The sequence below is a fragment of the Quercus lobata genome, chromosome 7 (assembly GCF_001633185.2).
Source record: "Quercus lobata isolate SW786 chromosome 7, ValleyOak3.0 Primary Assembly, whole genome shotgun sequence".
Classification (NCBI taxonomy): Eukaryota; Viridiplantae; Streptophyta; class Magnoliopsida; order Fagales; family Fagaceae; genus Quercus; species Quercus lobata.
In genome coordinates, this window is record NC_044910.1 from 46,821,291 (window position 1) to 46,840,203 (window position 18,913).

The window sequence follows — 18,913 nt, forward strand, 5'->3', positions numbered from 1 at the left end:
ATTATGTAGAAATATTATTTTAATGAGTAAAAGAAGAAAATAGAAGTTTGGGATGTGGAAGTATTGTAAAATAATATGGTATAATGATAAAGTGACTTTTTAGAATTGTAAAATAGAGTAGCATTGGAATTTTCCAATGCTAATGCTCTTAATCTCGGTTGCTACCGCTATGTTAGCACTTAGCATAGCTATGATTTTTAGTGATAGGATTCAAGATAATGCTGCAAACCTAGAGTCATTAATGGAATCTAATACTCTTTATGTGTTTGTTCTAATCTAAAGTTTTCGGTGATGATAATCTAAAATATTCGGTGATAAAGTAGATAATCATCACGACTTCCTTCATCTATAATTCTTAATAAGTGAATTAAAAATCCTAATTTTATTATAATTTAAAATTCTTCATCTCCTCTATTTTTCTTTGTTGAGTGTGCCTCCAACTCTCTTTCAAGGACAACAGTTCAATTAGTTCAATTATTTTCAAGCAAGTCTTTTTTCTAAACTTTGCTTTCATAATTATATATATTTTAAAATATTTAGAAATTTGGAATATTTTAATTATTGAATTAGAAATTTAGTTTAAATTTTCTTTCAAATGCTTTTTGAATTGTTTTGAATTATTTAATTTCAAACCACTCGAAAATATTTTTGTCTAAAACTTGAATGATAAAAAAAAGTAAAAACAAATCTAGAAAAAATATAATAAAATAAAACACTTAGTTGTGGGAACATATCTATTTGCCGAGTCTAATTTTAACCTATGTCAATTGCATGTTATTTTGTCTCGAGTAGCAAGGTATGAAAATCTAAAATTAAAAAAATTAAAAAAAAAAAAAAAAAAAACCAATTCATATCTCGGCAATAGGTTTGAAATATTATTGTTCCTATATGAAAAATAAAAACAAAAACAATGACAAAAGAAAACATGGATACATATACTGCAGAGGGGTTCATGTTAGAGAGTTGGTAATAGAGCTTCTATCCGGATTCTTAAGGATACTTGGATTCCCAACCATCCCACAAATAAAGTCCTACATCCATCACTGAATATTGATGAAGAGATGATGGTCTCAGAGCTATTAGACCCGGACCTACAATGGTGGGATAGAGGTCTCATTATGCAAAATTTTAATAAGGAGGATGCTGAAGCAATTCTACGGGTGCCTTTTAGTGGAAGATATATCCCGGACTCCCTTTTTTGGCTCCACAATAAAAATGGCGAGTACTCAATGAAATTGGGGTATCATGTAGCGAGACAGTTGGCAAGGGAGGAGAAGTGGGTAGAGAGCTTCAATGGAGTATATGGAGGGAAAGTATGGAAGAACCTGTGGAAGTGATGTAAATTGGTTAAGGGAGAAGAAAATATTTTAATATTTTATATTGTTTTATCATTCCTAATGGAATTAGGATTTATTTGCTTTTATTAGTTTAATTAAAATTCTTTTCCTAGTTGAATTAGGATTTTAATTGTTTTTCTTTTCATCATTAAATTGTTTTTTCTTTCTCAAGTAGAAGTAGGTTTATTATTTCTTTTTCTAAAAGGAGTAGGAGAAATTCCATTCCTACAAATACTCTTTATAGAGAGGTTGATTAATGTTATGCGCCTACGTTGCTCTGATACCAACTGATGTAGCATAGGCATGTAAAAGCAGAATTTGTAACACATAATTACTACAACTCTTCCACGAAACCTAAGTTCCACAAAAACACTATGCTAGTAGGCAAAATAATAGAAAAAACCTCTCTAACAAGCTTTTATTAATCAACGCATAACATTAATCAACCTCTCTATAAAGAGTATTTATAGAAATAGAATTTCTCCTACTCCTTTTAGAAAAAGAAATAATAAACCTACTTCTACTTGAGAAAGGAAAAATAATTTAACGAGGAAAAGAAAAACAATTAAAATCCTAATTCAACTAGGAAAATGATTTTAATTAAACTTATAAAAGCAATAAATCCTAATTCCATTAGGAAAGATAAAACAACATAAAATATTAAAATATTTTCTTCTCCCTTAACTGATCTACATCTGGAAGCTTAATGTACCAAATAAAATCAAAGTATTTGGTTGGCAAGCTTGTCGTAACATCCTACCCTCCCAAGCAAACTTGTCACAAAAAAGAATTATCCAAGATAATTCTTGTGAATTTTGCAAGAGTCATCCCGAAACTGGAATTCATGCACTGTGGGAATGTGGAGTGGCAAAGGATGTATGGGCTAGGTGTTCTACACGATTGCAAAAATGCCCTGCGGGCCAAGCTAACATGCTTTAGTTAATGGACAAGTTAATCAATCGGCTTCCTCCTAATAAGCTGGAACTTTTCTTGGTTCATGCCTGGTTTATTTGACACCAATGGAATCTGATGATTCATGGTGGACAGTTGCAGGGACTTGGGGTATTGAACAAGAGAGCAAGGGACTTCCTAGATGAGTTTCCGAGAGCCAACACTCAGCTTTCCATAAATTCAAATATGGCTAGTCCGACCAATTGGTGCCCATCGCCATTATCTCGCTTCAAACTAAATTTTGATGTAGCAATATTCAAAGACCAAGCAGCCTCAGGGGTTGGTGCTATTATATGAAATGATAGAGGTGAAGTAATGACTTCCCTATTAGCTAAGGGACCACCGATGACTAGTAGTGAGGAAGTAGAAATTCTTGCTTGTCGCCAAGCTGTTGAGTTTGCTATTGAGTGTGGCTTTTCAGAGTTGGTTGTCGAAGGCGATAACAAGACAGTCATGCATTCTCTGAGGTTGAAGAAATTCTCGCCTTCTTGGCTGGGACACATTTTCCAAGACATGATTTGTCTTCTCAACGATCTATGATGGTCGAAGGTTCACTATAATAAACGAAGTGTCAACTCAGTAGCTCATTCATTAGCTAGGCATGCTAGAAATGTTATGAGTGATGTCATTTGGATTGAGGATTCTCCTTCCCCTGATGTGGAGGCTTTGTACTTGGATTCTATTTCTATTCAATGAATTTTGAGGATAGTTTCCTTTTTCAAAAAAAAAATCCTATAATGTATTAGGAGGTATTCAACAAGTTCTCAAAGTGGGAAAAAAGCACCTACTTTTAATTTCCTTTTTCATTATTACTAAGTATGATCATTAATTTAGTTATTATATTATCAAATAAATTATATATTGTATAAGATTACATGAAATTAATTAAGGCTTTAGTACTCGTACGTACCTCAAAAAGGAAGAGAATATTAAAAAGTCAATTTGAAGATAAGATCACATCTCTCCTAAGTGGGCCACGCTTTGGACGCAACACCTTCTTATAATCATAGCTTCGTGGACCCAACTCCGCGAACTAAACACTAACACAAACACAAACACGAGGCGCCACTGCCAATTTGCCAAACCCAAACCGATCGAACTAGTTTCTGGTCCACGTGTACGGCCACGATGAGGCTCCACGAACTCTGATCGTGCGGCCCACCATCTAAATATCTTTCTCCTCAAACAAACACACAGCTACAAACACAGCAACAACAACCCAAAAAATAAAAAAATCCAAAAACGGAAAAAACCTCTCAAAATCGAATCCAATATCCAAACTGGCCCCATTTGCTAGATCTCGCCGCAATCCACCGTCCGTACAATCTCCGGCGATTTTTCCGGCTGATATCCACCGTATCTTCCATCGATCTCCGATCACGGATCGTGCGGTTATCAGAGCGTCTTGTTGTTCTTTCTCGCGACAGGTACGTTTCACGGAGATCTCTGTTTTTCTCTGTACTCAGAGCTGTAGAGCTAGGGTTTCATTCGCTTTTCCTTCTATTTTGTCTCTGTTTGGTTGCTTCGAAAATGAGCGACTCTCTTTTAGTTAATTCATGGAATAAACCGTTGTATTTGCTTTCGTTATTCGATGCGATAAATGTGAACTTTCAGTTCAAGTAAGCGCCATTGTTGCATTGAGCTTATTTGAGTCGAGCTTTTTTCCTTTACTGCATTATGACACTTTGAGATTCAGAAACAGAGGATGAAAGTAAATTACTGTGGATTTGTTTCATTGCTAATATATTGAATATTTCTTTTGGCAGATGAGTTTTGAATAATTGGCGGCGAGCTTAACGGTCCACTACGTTATGTAGCATTTGTTCTTTCATTAGCTATTAATTTAATCACCGACCAATTAGAGAAGTGCGAGGAGAATCGCAGAGAGGAATTTGAAGTACAATACAAAATGGTATGTTTTTGGACCTAAAATTTAGAGATTCAAAATGTGTATTAAATGAACCATGGAAATTATTATAGTTTGTATCTTTTTGTTAAATGTTTAGCAGAAATCAAAGCATGTGAGCTTGGAATAAAACTAATGGGGCCCTTTATTTATTTATTTTTTAAGAAACTTTGTCCGTGTGTGTACTTGACCTAGTGAATGCATATTTGTACGGCTTTATCGCCCTTCTTGTGGTTCTTGGAAGAATGGAGGCAAAGGAAGATGTTATGGAATGTGTGCATGCGCCCGCCCATAATTATAGTGTTTAAATTTTAGATTGAGACTCAACCCCTGAACTGATGTGCTGCTCGTGTTTTAGGAAGGACTCAAGCTTAATTAGACTTCGAAACTCTCTATTTTGATTGGAAGCTTAAATAGGACTTGTCAGCATTTTTAGAAAACAAAGTTCTGAATCTGTTTCCTACTGACAACCCCAGAGGATTCTTGGGGACTGGAAACTGATAGTGGGAAACAAAAGCATCTCTAGGCTTTACATGATAGTGTATTGTGTTGGATGGAATCTGATTATTGGCTTAAGTCATGATCTTATTTTTACTGTATTTTTTTAGTTATCAAAAACATGGAAGTATTGTTGCTGTTGTGTGTGTTTCCTCTCTTTCTTTCTCATTGTTGTCTCTAAATTACATGTTGATTGGTAATTGTACTTATGGTAAGGAATATGATTAAGCGTGGAGAGTGGAGAAGAATGAGGTGAAAAGATTTCCATGAATGCTTAAGTTTTATGTCATTCAATTTTTGTCATTCATGGCGGAGTAATCTTGCATTGTTAATTGAATTGTTGAAACTAAAACAGTTGTACTGATTGGTTAAGCAGTTCTAATGCAAATAATGTGAATGGTTCATTGATCTTAGTTTATAATTATCTACTAGATACAGATATAAAGTGTTCTCATTACTCTCCTTTTAATTAGCTATATGGTAAAGACATATTTGTAAGTAATTATTTGTGACAGTCTTTCCAGAATCAGGGCTTCTGGATGAACAAAGGTGCTGGATGTATAAATGATGGTGAGACAGCTTATGATAATTCTTCCAGGATTGAGCCGAAGCGTGCTCATCAGTGGTTCATGGATGGCCCTGAGGTGGAGCTGTTTCCCAGCAAGAAGCAGGCAGTAGAGGTTCCAACCAATAATTTATTTTCAGGAATGTTGAATCCAAATGTTTCTCCATGGGGAAATGTGCCCAGTTTTCATTCATTCTCTGGCCAATTTACTGAACGGTTATTTGATTCCGAAACAGCCAGGACTGCAAATTTTGATGACAGAAATATTCCATCACTTACCACCACAGAGAAAATGAATGTGGGAAGAAAGCTTGATGAGGATACATTTGGGAATGATTCCTCATTTGGTCTATCAATGTCACAGACACTAGAAGATCCTAGACTAGGTTTAAATTATGGTGCATTTAGAAAAGTTAAAGTCAGCCAAGTTAAGGACTCTGAAAATGTTATGTCTGTATCAATGCCACATGCCTATAATCGTGGTGATGACAATACCATGTTAACAGCTCATGCTTACAAGGCAGATGACAACTCAATATCAATGGGTCTCACATATAGCAAAGGGGATGACATCATATCTTTAGGCGACGCCTATGACCGGGTGGATAACAATTTCATATCAATGGGACAACCTTATAACAAGGGGGATGAAAACATATCAATGGGTCAAACATACGGAGAAAACACTAATTCTATATCAACATGTCAGACAGTCAGCAATGGTGACAACAATATCATTTCTATTGGTCAACCCTACAACAAGGCAGATGACAATACCATGTCAACCTGTCACATCTTCAATAAGGTAGAAGACAATTCGGTACCGATGGTTCATACCTTCAACAAGGATGAAAACAGTACCCTATCAATTGGTCACTCTTATAATAAGGGAGAGAGTACTATCATATCTTTCGGTGGCTATGATGATGATGATGATGATAGAAATCCCTCAGGAAAGCTAATGTCTAGTTATGAACTGTTGATGGGTCATCCTTCAGTGCAAAGATCAGAGTCAGTAAATGAGAAAGAGTTGGTTAAATCAAGTGCTGATGCTCGTACAAGTACTGGCCTGATAACTGCTTCTGGAACTGAAAATGTTTCCAAAAAGAAAGATGATCTAAAAATGTCCAAGAAGGTTCCTCCAAATAACTTCCCATCAAATGTCAGAAGTTTGCTATCAACTGGTATGCTGGATGGAGTTCCTGTAAAGTATACTGCCTGGTCACGGGAGGTAAATATCAGTTCAAATGTTTATTATATTCTTTTAGATTAGCTTATCATTGATGAAATGACTGGTTCATTCTGTGCATGGATGGTAGAAGGAACTTCGTGGCATTATAAAAGGTTCTGGATATCTATGTGGCTGTCAGTCATGTAACTTCTCTAAGGTAAGTTTCTGTAGATTTAGTTTCTTATATATGGTCCGTTTGGTTAGGCATTTTGGGAGCCTAAAAGTGCGTTTTTAAAACTCAAAACTCTGTTTCACAACAGCAACTCCTCATAGTTTCTTTACAAACACTCATTTTAAACCCAAAACACTGTTTTGCAACAACTTATACAAACACACCCATAATAGGAATTTTATGCACAATTAGTTGACTCAATGGACCAATTATTTGATTTTCTAGGTGATCAATGCATATGAATTTGAGCGTCATGCTGGATGCAAAACAAAACATCCAAATAATCACATCTACTTTGAGAATGGAAAGACTATTTATGGGATTGTCCAAGAGCTCAGGAGCACGCCTCAAAATATGTTGTTTGAAGTTATTCAGACTATAACCGGCTCACCTATCAATCAGAAGTCCTTCCGCCTTTGGAAAGGTGATGCAAACTCTCTTTAACCTGTACTGCTTTAGAATTTTGTGTCAAACATTGTCCTTTTTTTTATGTCTTTCTTCTCATGCCTGCTCTTGCTACTTTCAGAATCCTTTCTAGCTGCAACACGTGAACTTCAGCGTATATATGGAAAGGATGAGGCGAAGCAACTATCATGAACTGAGCTGATTTAAATTGTACGGTAGGATCATCTTCGTTTTGTGCATAGAAGTCATCTTTTTTTGTCTATATCTTGTACTCATTATGGTGATTGCACCACTAACTTGAGGGTTTGGATACTTTTCTAATTTGAGGGCAAGGTACATGGTGGGACTAGGAAGTTCTGTATGATGACAGTTACTTATTAAAAAAAGGAACACTGTATGATGACAGATTGTAGTTCGTGGTTTTTTTTTTAAAGAAAAAATGAAATTTAAGATGTAACCTGTTGGCGGAAAGGATATTTTGTCACTTTTAATATGCATTCATTCTCATTGATCTTGCTTGTATATGACTGTGATATGCTCATTAATGGAACTAATTGTTTTTGAAGGAAGATCTAGGGCTACATCTGTTTAGTTTTCTTTATTCAGTTTGAATCATATAAGAAGTAACTCAGCAATATTACTGATTTTTCTTTTTCTTTTTTTAAATCTAAATTGTATTGAAGAGATATGGTGCTAAGACTCCATCTACTTTAGTCTATATTATTTAGCGCCATTAAACTGTCTTATGGAACTTTTTTTTTTTGCTGGGTAAATTGTCTTATGGCATTTAATTACACAATTTGGTGTTTCTGCACTGTTAATAAACAAAGACCATCTGATATATTAGTGAGAAGCATTATGGTTGTGTCTAAGGGTTTTAGGAAGAAGAGAGCCCAAGAAGGCATTATGGCTTTGTTTTAGGATCTTAGGAAGATGAGAGCCCAAAAGAATGTATTTCATGCTGCAAGATGAAGGAAATGCTGGGCCCAATGCTTCACCTGCCAAATTAATATCCTGGGAGAATGAGATGCTAGGTGATACTCGACATCGGAGTAGATTCAGTTCCTGATCACTTAATTAATGTGGGAAACTGGTGCTGATCAGACACTACTGCATATGTCCTGAATCATGACATTCTCTTGTAGGGAATCATCTGATCTTCCTTCCACCATATTAACTCAAGTGCTATCTCTGATTCATTATATTTTCAAGTCAATTGTCATTTTCCTTGACATAATTAGAGACCAGTTCACATACAAATAGAAAACCTTTTGACACAGTACAACCAGAACAAAACTGAAACAACAATAAAATAAAGGGATATGACCTAAGAGTTAGCACCTAGGCCTGGCTTGGAGTCATATACCCTAGACAGTGATTGGACTCCTTTGCTCATGAACTTGTTCATCTCTAGTTACAATTTCACAACCAGACACGTCAATAGTGATTGAATTTTTTTCTGTTGATTCATGATTGGATTCTTTGTTTCCAGTGCTACCTGCTTGTATTATTTGCTTATCTGGTGCTGTTTTCTCATCGATCAATGAAGTTGAGGACTTGTAATCTTTGCTTTTACCCCACACCACAAGATATAATCCTGCAACTATGATAATCGCACCTAGTATCCTGTACAATTGACAAAATTAGTTAGTCACTTTGTTCTGGTATGCTGTGGTGGTGGATTAAGCTTGAAGAATACCTTCCAAGATACAGTTGCTCAGCCAAAACGAATGAGCCCATGATAGCAACAATAACCATGCATAGGGGATTAAAAGCTGTTACAAATACAGGGCCTCTGTCTTGCATCACAACCCCTTGAATGTAATATGTCAGTCCCGAACAGATTATGCCCTGCATCAATAAATATGAAGAGTTGTAAACATGTCATTTGCTGGCCTAGAATCTGATTCTTCCTTGGGCAAAACCCCTTTTTCCATGACTGGAGAGATGAAAATATAGATGCCAGTAGGATTTTTCTGTTTCTTTAGAAAGATGATTTTTTCCCCTTTTGTTTGTGGAGATGCAATAATGCATGAGTTTTGGTAGTGGTGTGTCATGGTGGGGAACTCTGGACAGGTGATACAGACGAAGATTTATAACTAAGTCGGTGTTTGAAAGTCAGTGTCCAGGCATTTCGGTCTTTCTCTTGGGTTATCTAACCCTATGGTGGTATACAATCTCCTGTATTATAGCCTAAGATTTTGATATGATAAAAAGGGACAGATAGTAGCTTTAAAGGAAATAAAGTTCCTAGGGCAATGACAACCTCCCTCCCTCCCCCCTGCTTCTCTCTTTTGGTTGGACAAAGTCCTTTATAAATTCTCACAAATTCTCGCTACAAGATTAACATAGCTATATATATTGAAAATTTAACAACTAAATTGCATGATCTTTATATATATATATATATATATATATATATATATATATTTTTTTTTTTTTTGTTTAGTGCATGATCTTTATATTCTTACCATGCATATCTACTTTTGTTCAAATCGAATTTTATTTACTATTCATTCCATAAACTTATTTTTTTTATGCATAATTTAAGATTAAAAAAACTTGAAATTTAAACATTTGATTGATGGAATAGTTATTGATCTTTGATCTTTTTGAAATTTTACAAACATAGAGGATATAGTAAGAAATTGCAATCTACTGGTGAATTTGTCAAATTTCACATTTAATAAAAAGATACAGGAGGAGTGCTTGAAGAGAAACCTTGTCCTAGTTGATTGGTTCTTCTCCATTTGTCAAAAAGGAAAATGCTTATGCTTTTGCTTTTTATCTCCTTTTTTTTTTTTTTGAAAAATCCTAAATTAGCATTCTCCAAAAATAAAGTACCCTTTTATAAAATCATTGTTATGAATTCTGTTCTAGTTGAAAAATACAATTCCAATATGTAAATCAGAATGAGAAATCTCCATATTCCATCTTGGATAAAATTTTGGGTCATTCCGGTTAATTTTGGCCATTTTATTTTGGTGAATTCCGGCCGAAATTGAAGTTTTTGCTGGTATGAAGTATAAGCTTCAAATTAGATTTGCCACGATGCTATCAAATGATGTGGAAAAAAAAAAAAAAAAAAAAAAGGAGAGCAGAAATTCTCAAGTTTTGGCTACTTTTGAAACTTTTTTCTTCAATTTTGCACTAAAACTTATGGGTTCTAATTTTAAAGACAATAGATGTCTATTTGGGATTCGCTTATTTTACTGAAACTGAAAACTTTTTGTTGAAAATATTGTAGATAAAGGTAAAATTAGCTAAAATAATAAAAAATAATGGGACCTATAAATAGTACTAAAAAGTACAGTGAGACTCATAAATAGTATGCAAAGGAGTAAGATAAGAGATTTTAAGTCGAAGTTCAAACATGTACCAGGAGTGATGAGATTTTAAAGTTGAAAGGATGACATTGCACGAGACAAGTGGTGGAGTGGGATGTAGGTGAAAAGAGATCTTCCTACTTTATAAATATCCCAATAATTTTTTTTTATTTACAAAAGTACCCAAACTTGATTTTTAAAATAATCGATCTAATCACGTAATGATTATGATATTTCTTTTAAAACACTTTATATTACCTTCATTAAATGATATTACATTAATTTATATCATTTGGCTTAAGAATAATAATGAGTAATAACATTTTTTTTATTAATTAATATATATATACACACACACAAAATGGTAATTTCAAAACGGTTCAAAATGGTATATCAAAATGTGTGTAATTAAAGTGTGTGCATGTGTGTTTAGCAGTTTGTTTCTCAAAAAAACAAAAAAAGGTCAGTACTGAAATATACAGACAAATTGAAACGGGCACCAAAGCGATATTCAAGACTTTCAAAAAAAAATTTTTTAATTTTTATCTTTTTGTTTCACATTTAACAAATAAGTTACTGAAAATTTCAGAATACCAAACAGACCATTAATGTTATATTCTTACACTGTAGAGAGCTGCAAATAGTTTAACGTCCCAACTGATCGCCCAGATTGCAGCTTTTCCCCTCTCCATCACTAGTGCCACTATGGTGCCTTCGAGTGAGCCTAACAGGCATATCCAAGCTGTTAGGGAAAGCTCAGCAGGGTATGTTTTTAGTGTGATGGCCTGGAAAAATAGAGAGCAATGAGAGTATTATATTTGGGACTTTGTTGTGAATTACTCATATTGTACCAATATATAAATTTATAAGGAGGAAAACTTTACTTGCAGATTAACAAAACAAGCCCAGCTGAAGCAGCCCATTGTTATCATTATGGCACCCGTAATCGAATGATGAATATTGGTCCCATTGTTTTGCTGGTCATGGTTTGTTTTTCCTTTAGTCCAAATCAAGTCAAGAACTGGGCCTTTTACCAGTGTTATGACCATGGCTCCCGCTACCGTTGCTAGAGTCCCGACCACTTTAGCTTGGCTTCGGATACTCTTTAATTTTACCTTCTCAAGCCTAGTCAGATACATAAAAACAACATTTTATACATTTATAAACAAAAATCCTACTAAAAAAAAAAAAAAAACTTGTATTTATACCATTTAATTATCTCTTGATGCATCAAATATGGTAAGAAAAATAAGGAACGCAGTAAACCGAGAGAGAAGACGATGAAAACTTAATTGAATTTAGGATTCAACGTTGGGCCTATCTATGGATTTTACATCTATAAAAATTGTCTTGAAAATATTTTTGGAAGCTAACAGTTTAACAAATAGAGAATTCTGTTATTAGAACATCTTAACACAGTACATAAAATATTTTTCCCTTTGTTTAATTAAGAATATATTCTATTATATTTAAAACTTTTTTTTTAAAACTTTTAACATTAGGAATATATTCTATTTGAAAGTTTAAAGTTTTCTACAAGTTAGGTTTGGACTTTTGCTAATGGAGAAAAAAAAAAAATTATGGTGGGTAACGCACTTTGCCATAATAGAGCCTATCGATGTAATCTTTTGGAAAAATCCTAAAACTAAATCCCTAATTTGTCATTTTGTGTTAAAATCATTTTCTCTCTCCCTTGTGTGTGTTTGTTTCTCAAAAAATAATTTGTCATTTTGTTTTGAAAAAAAAAAAAAAAGAACTAAAAAGAAAAGTACTACAACAAGAAAAAAGAGACTCAAAGAATCAGATTGCCGGGATTAAGCATTTCTCTTGATGATAGATTTATGGAGTCGAAATGTTGGAACCCTTAATCTTATTTATTTATTTTTTTTTTTAAACATTCTCTCTTAGTAACAGTCGTGATTAATAGATTGTGTAACGTTGAATTACATGGATAAGAATATTTGTTTACGATTACGTTAAGTTTGAAGCTACTTATTACTTAACAGTTAAAAATCTAATATCACAAGATGAATAGATTGTGTAAACATGGTTTTACAAGTGATCCTTACGGATTAAAATCAATCAACCAAGACCTCCCCAATCTTGCATTTTGGATTTGAGAATTTAATTAAAGTTTTTGAAGAAAAATTCTAATTTAAGTGACTTGATATGAGTTTTAATAACACGTGATGGAATTAAGCTTTCAAGATTTTACTCAGGCAAAAGCATCTTCTAATGTTGTATTTGAAATAAAATTTTACGTCTAATAATTTTGAATCTGGCCAATATCAGTATCGCCAAAAAAAAAAAAAAAAAACAAAACAAAAACAAAAAAGAGAGAATCTGACTATAAATTTCGTAATAGAAAAAAATTGTTTAAAAAAAAATTTAATTTAAGTCATTTAAACTAAAAAATGAAATTCAAATCATTCTCTTCTGCAACTATTTAAACACAAATGAATTACTTTAATGTTTAACTTGCTTTCATGTTTTGTTCTTAGTGAAGTATATGCGGCTACAAGATCTTGCTTTACATATTATTTACCTAAGCAACCAAGCCATTAGGAAAGTAATGGCTGGAAGAACATTGGTTAAAGCTGCTGCAAACGTTGCTGTTGTGTACTTCATTCCCAGAAAGTACAAGTTCTGGTCAATGACTGGCCTGCCAAGAGAACAAGATATAAGATATGCTTAAACTATAGAATACTATGAATAATTACTATTAAGGCTTAGTATTAAAGAATACTTACTCTAGTAAGCTAAGCACAAGTAGTTTGGTGAAGATAGGAACTGTCATCTTTGGCCTTACTTTCCTGTAAGATAGTGAAGGAAAATTTGTTTTAGTTATCTCTTCCCTCTGCATGTGTATGTGCACGAGTGTGTGTATATGTATGAGTGTATGTGTTTAAGCAGAGAGGCAAAGAGAGATAACTTGTCAAAAATCACTGCAAAAGGGGCAATGACAAGAGTAGCAACCACATGGCGATAGACAACGAGTACGTAATTGCTCATCCCATGGTTTAGTGCAGCCTTAGAAAGGACATCCATCCCTGCAAACCCAAATTGCAAGAATACAACTGCAAGAAATGGTTTTATTCTATCAAATGTTTGCTTCTGCATCTTGTTGGTGCTTCCCCTTTGAACTAGAATATTCCACAAGCTTCAATTGTGAAACAGATATATATAGCTCATAAGAGTATCTAGTGGTATCACTGATTCTGCTTAGATCTAGCTGCATGAGAAAAACATGATATCACACCATGTGTCGTTTGGATACAGTTTATTTTTGCTGAAACTGAAAATTGAAAATATTGTAGCAAAATAATTTTTAAATGCGTAAATAGTACTGTGAGACCTATTTTTAATGAAAAAATTGCTGAAAAGTGTAATTTATGGGACCCGTGAATAATGCATGGGTGTACTGTTCACAATGAAAAAGTCAAATGTTGTAACTGAAAAAAAAAAAAAAAAAAAAAATGAAATGCGAATAAACAAACACAGACGCAGCTTCCAGCCCAATCCAAACAAGCACAATATATTTCCAAATCCATGGATTCCACTAATACATTAAAACTCAATTATTACTCACCAATTATTGGCACTAATTAATTATCTGAGGACCATAAACTAGGTGATCATACACCTATATATACCTAGGCTTACTGATGTAAGAATGCTTTAAACCTTAGTGCTTTGGTTTATTTATATGGTCCTTCGGTGTTGGTGGTGAGGGTCACTTCACTGGTGGTGGAGTTGCTTTGTAGCCATTTTCAAAAAGTTGGATTAAATTATTTGTGACCCTTTTTAGTCTTCTGCAATTTTCAAAGACATTTTTAGAATAATGCATAAAGGAAATGGATAAAAAGTTTTCGATGTAGGAAGCACGAACATTGATATGAGTGCAGGTACATGTATGGACATGGATACGACACGATGATACAAGCAATTTCTGAAAAATTATAATATAAGATGGCCGATATGACACCGGTATAACATGAGTAAAACACGGATACGACACCTAAATGAAGTGTCCATACTTCTTAACTTTCTATACCTAATGAAAGACAAAAACAAAAATATGATTAATTTTGTCTAAGAGGCGTGCTCCCTAAAAATACAATATGGTCTTGAACCTGCAAAAATTCAAGAATAAGGTGGAAGAGCCAAAAGGTTTGCCCATACACCAATAATAGCTTAAAAGGTGACGGATATCAAGCTTTTTTATCAGGTACATTATTAAAGGTGCCAAATGATTTTTTAACTTATTGGTCAAAAGAGAAAAAAAAGGATGGCTAGCATTACAATCTTCTTTATATTGTCTTTCTGCTTTAAATTTTGGTTTTAGCGAGTCTGGGAAATTACCTAGTGCAAGGTCAAGCTTATGCTGAGCACGTAAATCTCCACTAGTTTTAGTCTATACTGAGCATGGTTTTGTTTCCTTGTGCTTTGTGCACTACTTGTAACTTTGTGCACTATTTGTGACTTTGTGAGACCCTACCCACTCCCACTCTGGAATCCATTTTCATTTTGTGCACTTTAGTTTCATGTTTCAGTGGCTATCCCTGTACTAGAGAGCGGTGTTGTACATCAGCTCTTAAACGTCAGAACAATGTTTCCTTATTGGGGTGTTGAAGGTTGAGGCTTGCTGTTTTACACATAGATTGCCATATTCTTAATATGCCTTTCCGAATGGGAAAACATACAAACACAAAAACAAAAACATCAAAAAAGAAAACAAGTTTGGCCGACAGATAATTTTATGATTTGGAGAGAGAAATACTTTGGGGAGACTCTTCACTCATTAATATAACAGCAAATGATTATAAGCTCAACTATGTTGATGATGCTCAGATCGTCAGCCAAGGATGATCGTCTAGATTGATGTCGTCCTCAACCAACCCAATCCTCAAGAACGAGTGGAGGGAAGAATGGATGTAATTCGTCGGCGTGGTGCCTGCCAAAAAGTCTCCGATGCCAAAGTCAAAAAGATTGACAAAAGAGAACTGTGAAAATAATATGCTAGAGTTTTTGCCTTACCTCCTCCACTTTTGGGGTTATGTATTTATATGCATGCACTCACAGGTGGTTTCTTCTAGCCGTTGGTGGAGCCTTGATGGAGACTTTATTCTTTCCTAGTAACGCCCCTGCGGGGGTGTTAATGGTGAGCTGCCCCTTCCAACGGTCTGGAAGCTGATTAATGTTTTATAACGGTTCCTCGAGGAGTGGAGGTGGATTTACTCGTCCTTGAACGACGGCCACTTCTTCCAGGACGAGCTTGGTTAGGTCGTCCGTCCCTAGTCGTGAACGGATGGACGTTGATGATTTGATCGAGCCTATCAGCTGCCGCCCTATTCCTTGGTCGTCCATATCTTGGACGGTCGTAGGAATATGAAAGGGTTTTACAGATTGATTTGAGTAAAAATATATATATATATATATTTATTTATTTTGTTATTAAATATATATATATATTCTCCCTTTTTTCTTTTTTTCTTTTTTCTTTTTTTACGGTTATGGCGTTTGGGGTTCTGCTCCGCATTGATTGCTTAATGGCGGCTGTGACTCACTTCGCGGCCACGTGGTTGATTTTCTTTGGCTGGGGGATCTCGTTTTTGGTGAAAACCTTTTCAGTTTTCCCGCACTTTCCAAGGCAGAACCTTTTGATTTCTTTGGCCTTTCCTTTTCTCATTTTCCCATCTTCTGTGCGATTGGTTTCTCTGACTCCCTCACTTGCGTGTTTTGCTCTTAGTCTTCTCAGTTTTCTCCCTAATTTCCAGGTACGCCCCCCATTTATGCTTTCTTTCCTTTCTGAATTTTGCTTGTATCTGTCTTTTAAGTTCTTTCTTCTTTCTGCACTATCCCTTCTTCTTATCGAGTGGTGTTGTTTCTCTTTAATGGTGGATAACTCCGAAGTTAGGCGTACCTCTCCCTCCGTAGCATTTCTCTTTGCCCATTTAAGAGCCTTAGTGGAATTTTCCGGTGACCCATTGGGTGCGCTTTCGCCTAGCGATTCATACCCACAAGTTGAGGAGTTTGTCTTTAGGGGTAATGGCTTAGGTTTGGCATTGGGTGTCTTATACCCTTTACTGTTCAAATCTCAGGTTTGGTTTCTGTCCGTTCGAGGGATCCTAAGAGGGGAAAATATGGGTTTTGAGGAAGGGTCAGCTGACTTAGAGAGGGGCTCGTCCTCTAACGTAGGTGAGGAAGGGGCCGGGGTAGATACAGCGACCACTGTGCCTTCTCGCGCTCCCTCGTCCTCCCATTCTCCCGCTCCGGCCATCATCCGTCCTTTCCATGCCCTCAAGGAAAATTGTTCCTTGAAAATCGAGGTTTTTAGCAAATTTAAAGATAGGTTCCAGTTTCCTGAGGGGACCAGAGCTCGTCTTCCCAGAAAGGGTGAAAAGGCTTGCGCCTTTGCCCACAGGGAAGTCTGCTTTTATGAGGCTGCTTTTTCGTGCGACCTCAGATTTCCCGTCCATCCGTTCATCATGGAGCTTCTTCGTCATTTAAACCTTGCACCAGGGCAACTTATGCCCAATTCTTGGAGAATAGTTGTTAGTTGTATGGTGATTTGGACAACCATCGCCGACAGAGACATGATCACGATCAATGAGTTCGTCCATGTGTACCGTCTGAAAGAGTCCAAGGAATTTGGATATTATGAGTTTGTACCCTGGAATAGGAGGTCGCGTTTGGTTGTTGATCTTCCGTGGTCCTTTCGCTACTGGAAGTCTAGATACTTCTTTGTATCGGGTGACGGTTGGGAAACACTGTCTGATGATTTATGGGGGAATGTTCCTAGGCTACTACGCCGGTGGGAGACCCCTTTGATTGGTGCGTTTGCTCCTTATGAGATGCCCCTCACCCATTTTCTTTTTTTTTTTCCTTTTTTTTTTCTTTTTTTTTTTAATTTCCCCTTTGCTGTTGTGTTTGCAGTGAAAGATCGTCTAGAGCTTGAGTGCAAATTTGAAGAGCGGGTTCAAGCGGAAATCAGGTACGCAAGGACGATCGAAGATTTTGGTGACTTGATCGATCCGCACACTTTAGCTCGTCACTGCTTGGGGCCGGAGCCTTCCCTCTACGTCCTTAGTACCCTTGATCGAGAAAAGAAAAAGCGTAAGCTGTCTTTGCAAACAGATTTGTCTTGCTTTCTTTTTCTTCGTCCTTAACTTCTTGCTCTCTTTTGTGTAGATATGATGTCCAAGTTTAACAAAGAGATGTACAAGAAAATTAAGGACAAGAAGAATGAGCCTCTTTCCAACATAGGTCAGAGGAGGCTGAGGATTACAGATAAGGAGAGGGAGAAGGAGAAGGAGGTGGTGGAGAGGGGTTCGTCCACACCTACCTTTGATCTGGACAAGGGTCTGGCTGCCTCTCCTAGCATTTCGGTTGAGGAGGTGGCCCGTCCATCCAAGAGGCAGAAAGTGGCGAGTAAGGGGAAGCAGAAAGTTGGTGCCAGTGTTTGGTCGGATGCCGAGACGGCTATGGACCGTGCCAATGAGCTCCTTACTCCCAGGGAGATGAAAGAAATCACGAGCATTCCTTCCCACGAGATGGTGAGCCATCATGTTCACAAGCTCGTGCAGGTAATCCTCCACATTTTTTTCCTTTTCTTCGTCCTTAACTGCTCAACCATTTTTATTGATTTTGATGGGACTTTTTGTCATCAGGTGTTGAGGGAGACCATGCATATTACCACACAGTATCTGGCAAATGAGGAGAAGGCCGTCGTGGCCAACTCGAAGGTGGAAGCGCTAGAGGCTGAGGTTTCGGGCTTGCGGAAGGACTTGATCGTAGCCATGGACTCCCTCAACACTTTCAAGGGGCAGATTCAAGTCTTAACGGAGCAGCTGGAAGCTGAAAAGCAGTCAGTGAAGCAGAAGGACGAACTCCATGCAACAGCTGCCCAGAGGATGAAAGTTGCTGTGGCCAAGGCTGTCACCGCTTTCCAGACCACGAACGAATATAACACCATCTTGTTCCAGTGATACTTCAAGGGATTCGATCTGCATCGGAGATATTTGATCAAGCATGGACCTGGCACGGACCTCGAAGACTTAGATTTTGAGGCCATTGACAAGGAGATTGAAGAGGATGAAGCAGCTCAGACAGCAGCGTCTACTGGTGCGGAACCTTCCCAGGCAAACAAGGACGATGATGTTGCCCCTCCAGCTTGATTCTGTCTTTCTTTATTGAAGAAGTTTTTATTATTTTTTTTTGTTTGTATGTATTAACTTTCATAGACAGCTGGTGTTTGGATGCCCCATTTGTTTTTTGGGGCCCCCTTTTGCCTTTAAACAATTTAGTTTTATATAATATGTCTATTTAACAGTTTGGCTTTATATAAACGTCTATGTATTTACCTTTGCCCTTTATGATTGTATGTGTTGCGTCAAGATTTTCTTTTGGGTGTTCATCTCTCCCCGTTGGGGACTTAGAAAAAGTTTGCTGGTATACTGAATTTATCTTCATCATCTTGTGCATCTTTGGGGACTTTCGTCCCATGCACTTTTTTTTTGGGG

At 36.2% G+C, this 18,913-nt stretch overlaps 2 protein-coding genes across 4 annotated transcripts; one reads left to right on the forward strand and one right to left on the reverse strand.

Moving 5' to 3' along the window:
* The first annotated feature begins 3,334 nt into the window (after nt 1–3,334).
* On the forward strand, nt 3,335–7,494 carry LOC115954325. Of its 3 annotated transcripts, none has more exons than XM_031072250.1 (6): nt 3,335–3,715; nt 4,055–4,200; nt 5,208–6,488; nt 6,577–6,645; nt 6,886–7,084; nt 7,187–7,494. In XM_031072250.1, the coding sequence occupies exons 2-6, from the start codon at nt 4,198–4,200 to the stop codon at nt 7,255–7,257; spliced, it is 1,623 nt and encodes a 540-aa protein (XP_030928110.1). In that variant the 5' UTR covers nt 3,335–3,715; nt 4,055–4,197; the 3' UTR covers nt 7,258–7,494. The 3 variants fall into 3 exon arrangements, with proteins under 3 accessions (XP_030928110.1, XP_030928111.1, XP_030928112.1); XM_031072251.1 differs by having other exon boundaries at nt 6,580–6,645; XM_031072252.1 differs by having other exon boundaries at nt 5,217–6,488.
* A 938-nt stretch (nt 7,495–8,432) lies between these two features.
* Nucleotides 8,433–13,623, reverse strand: LOC115952133 (WAT1-related protein At2g37460-like). The gene is made up of 7 exons (XM_031069210.1): nt 13,324–13,623; nt 13,142–13,204; nt 12,937–13,053; nt 11,276–11,516; nt 11,015–11,176; nt 8,765–8,916; nt 8,433–8,691 (listed from the first exon to the last, which is right to left on the reverse strand). Exons 1-7 carry the CDS (start codon nt 13,509–13,511, stop codon nt 8,433–8,435), a joined length of 1,182 nt encoding a protein of 393 aa, XP_030925070.1. The 5' UTR covers nt 13,512–13,623.
* Nucleotides 13,624–18,913: the final 5,290 nt, after the last annotated feature.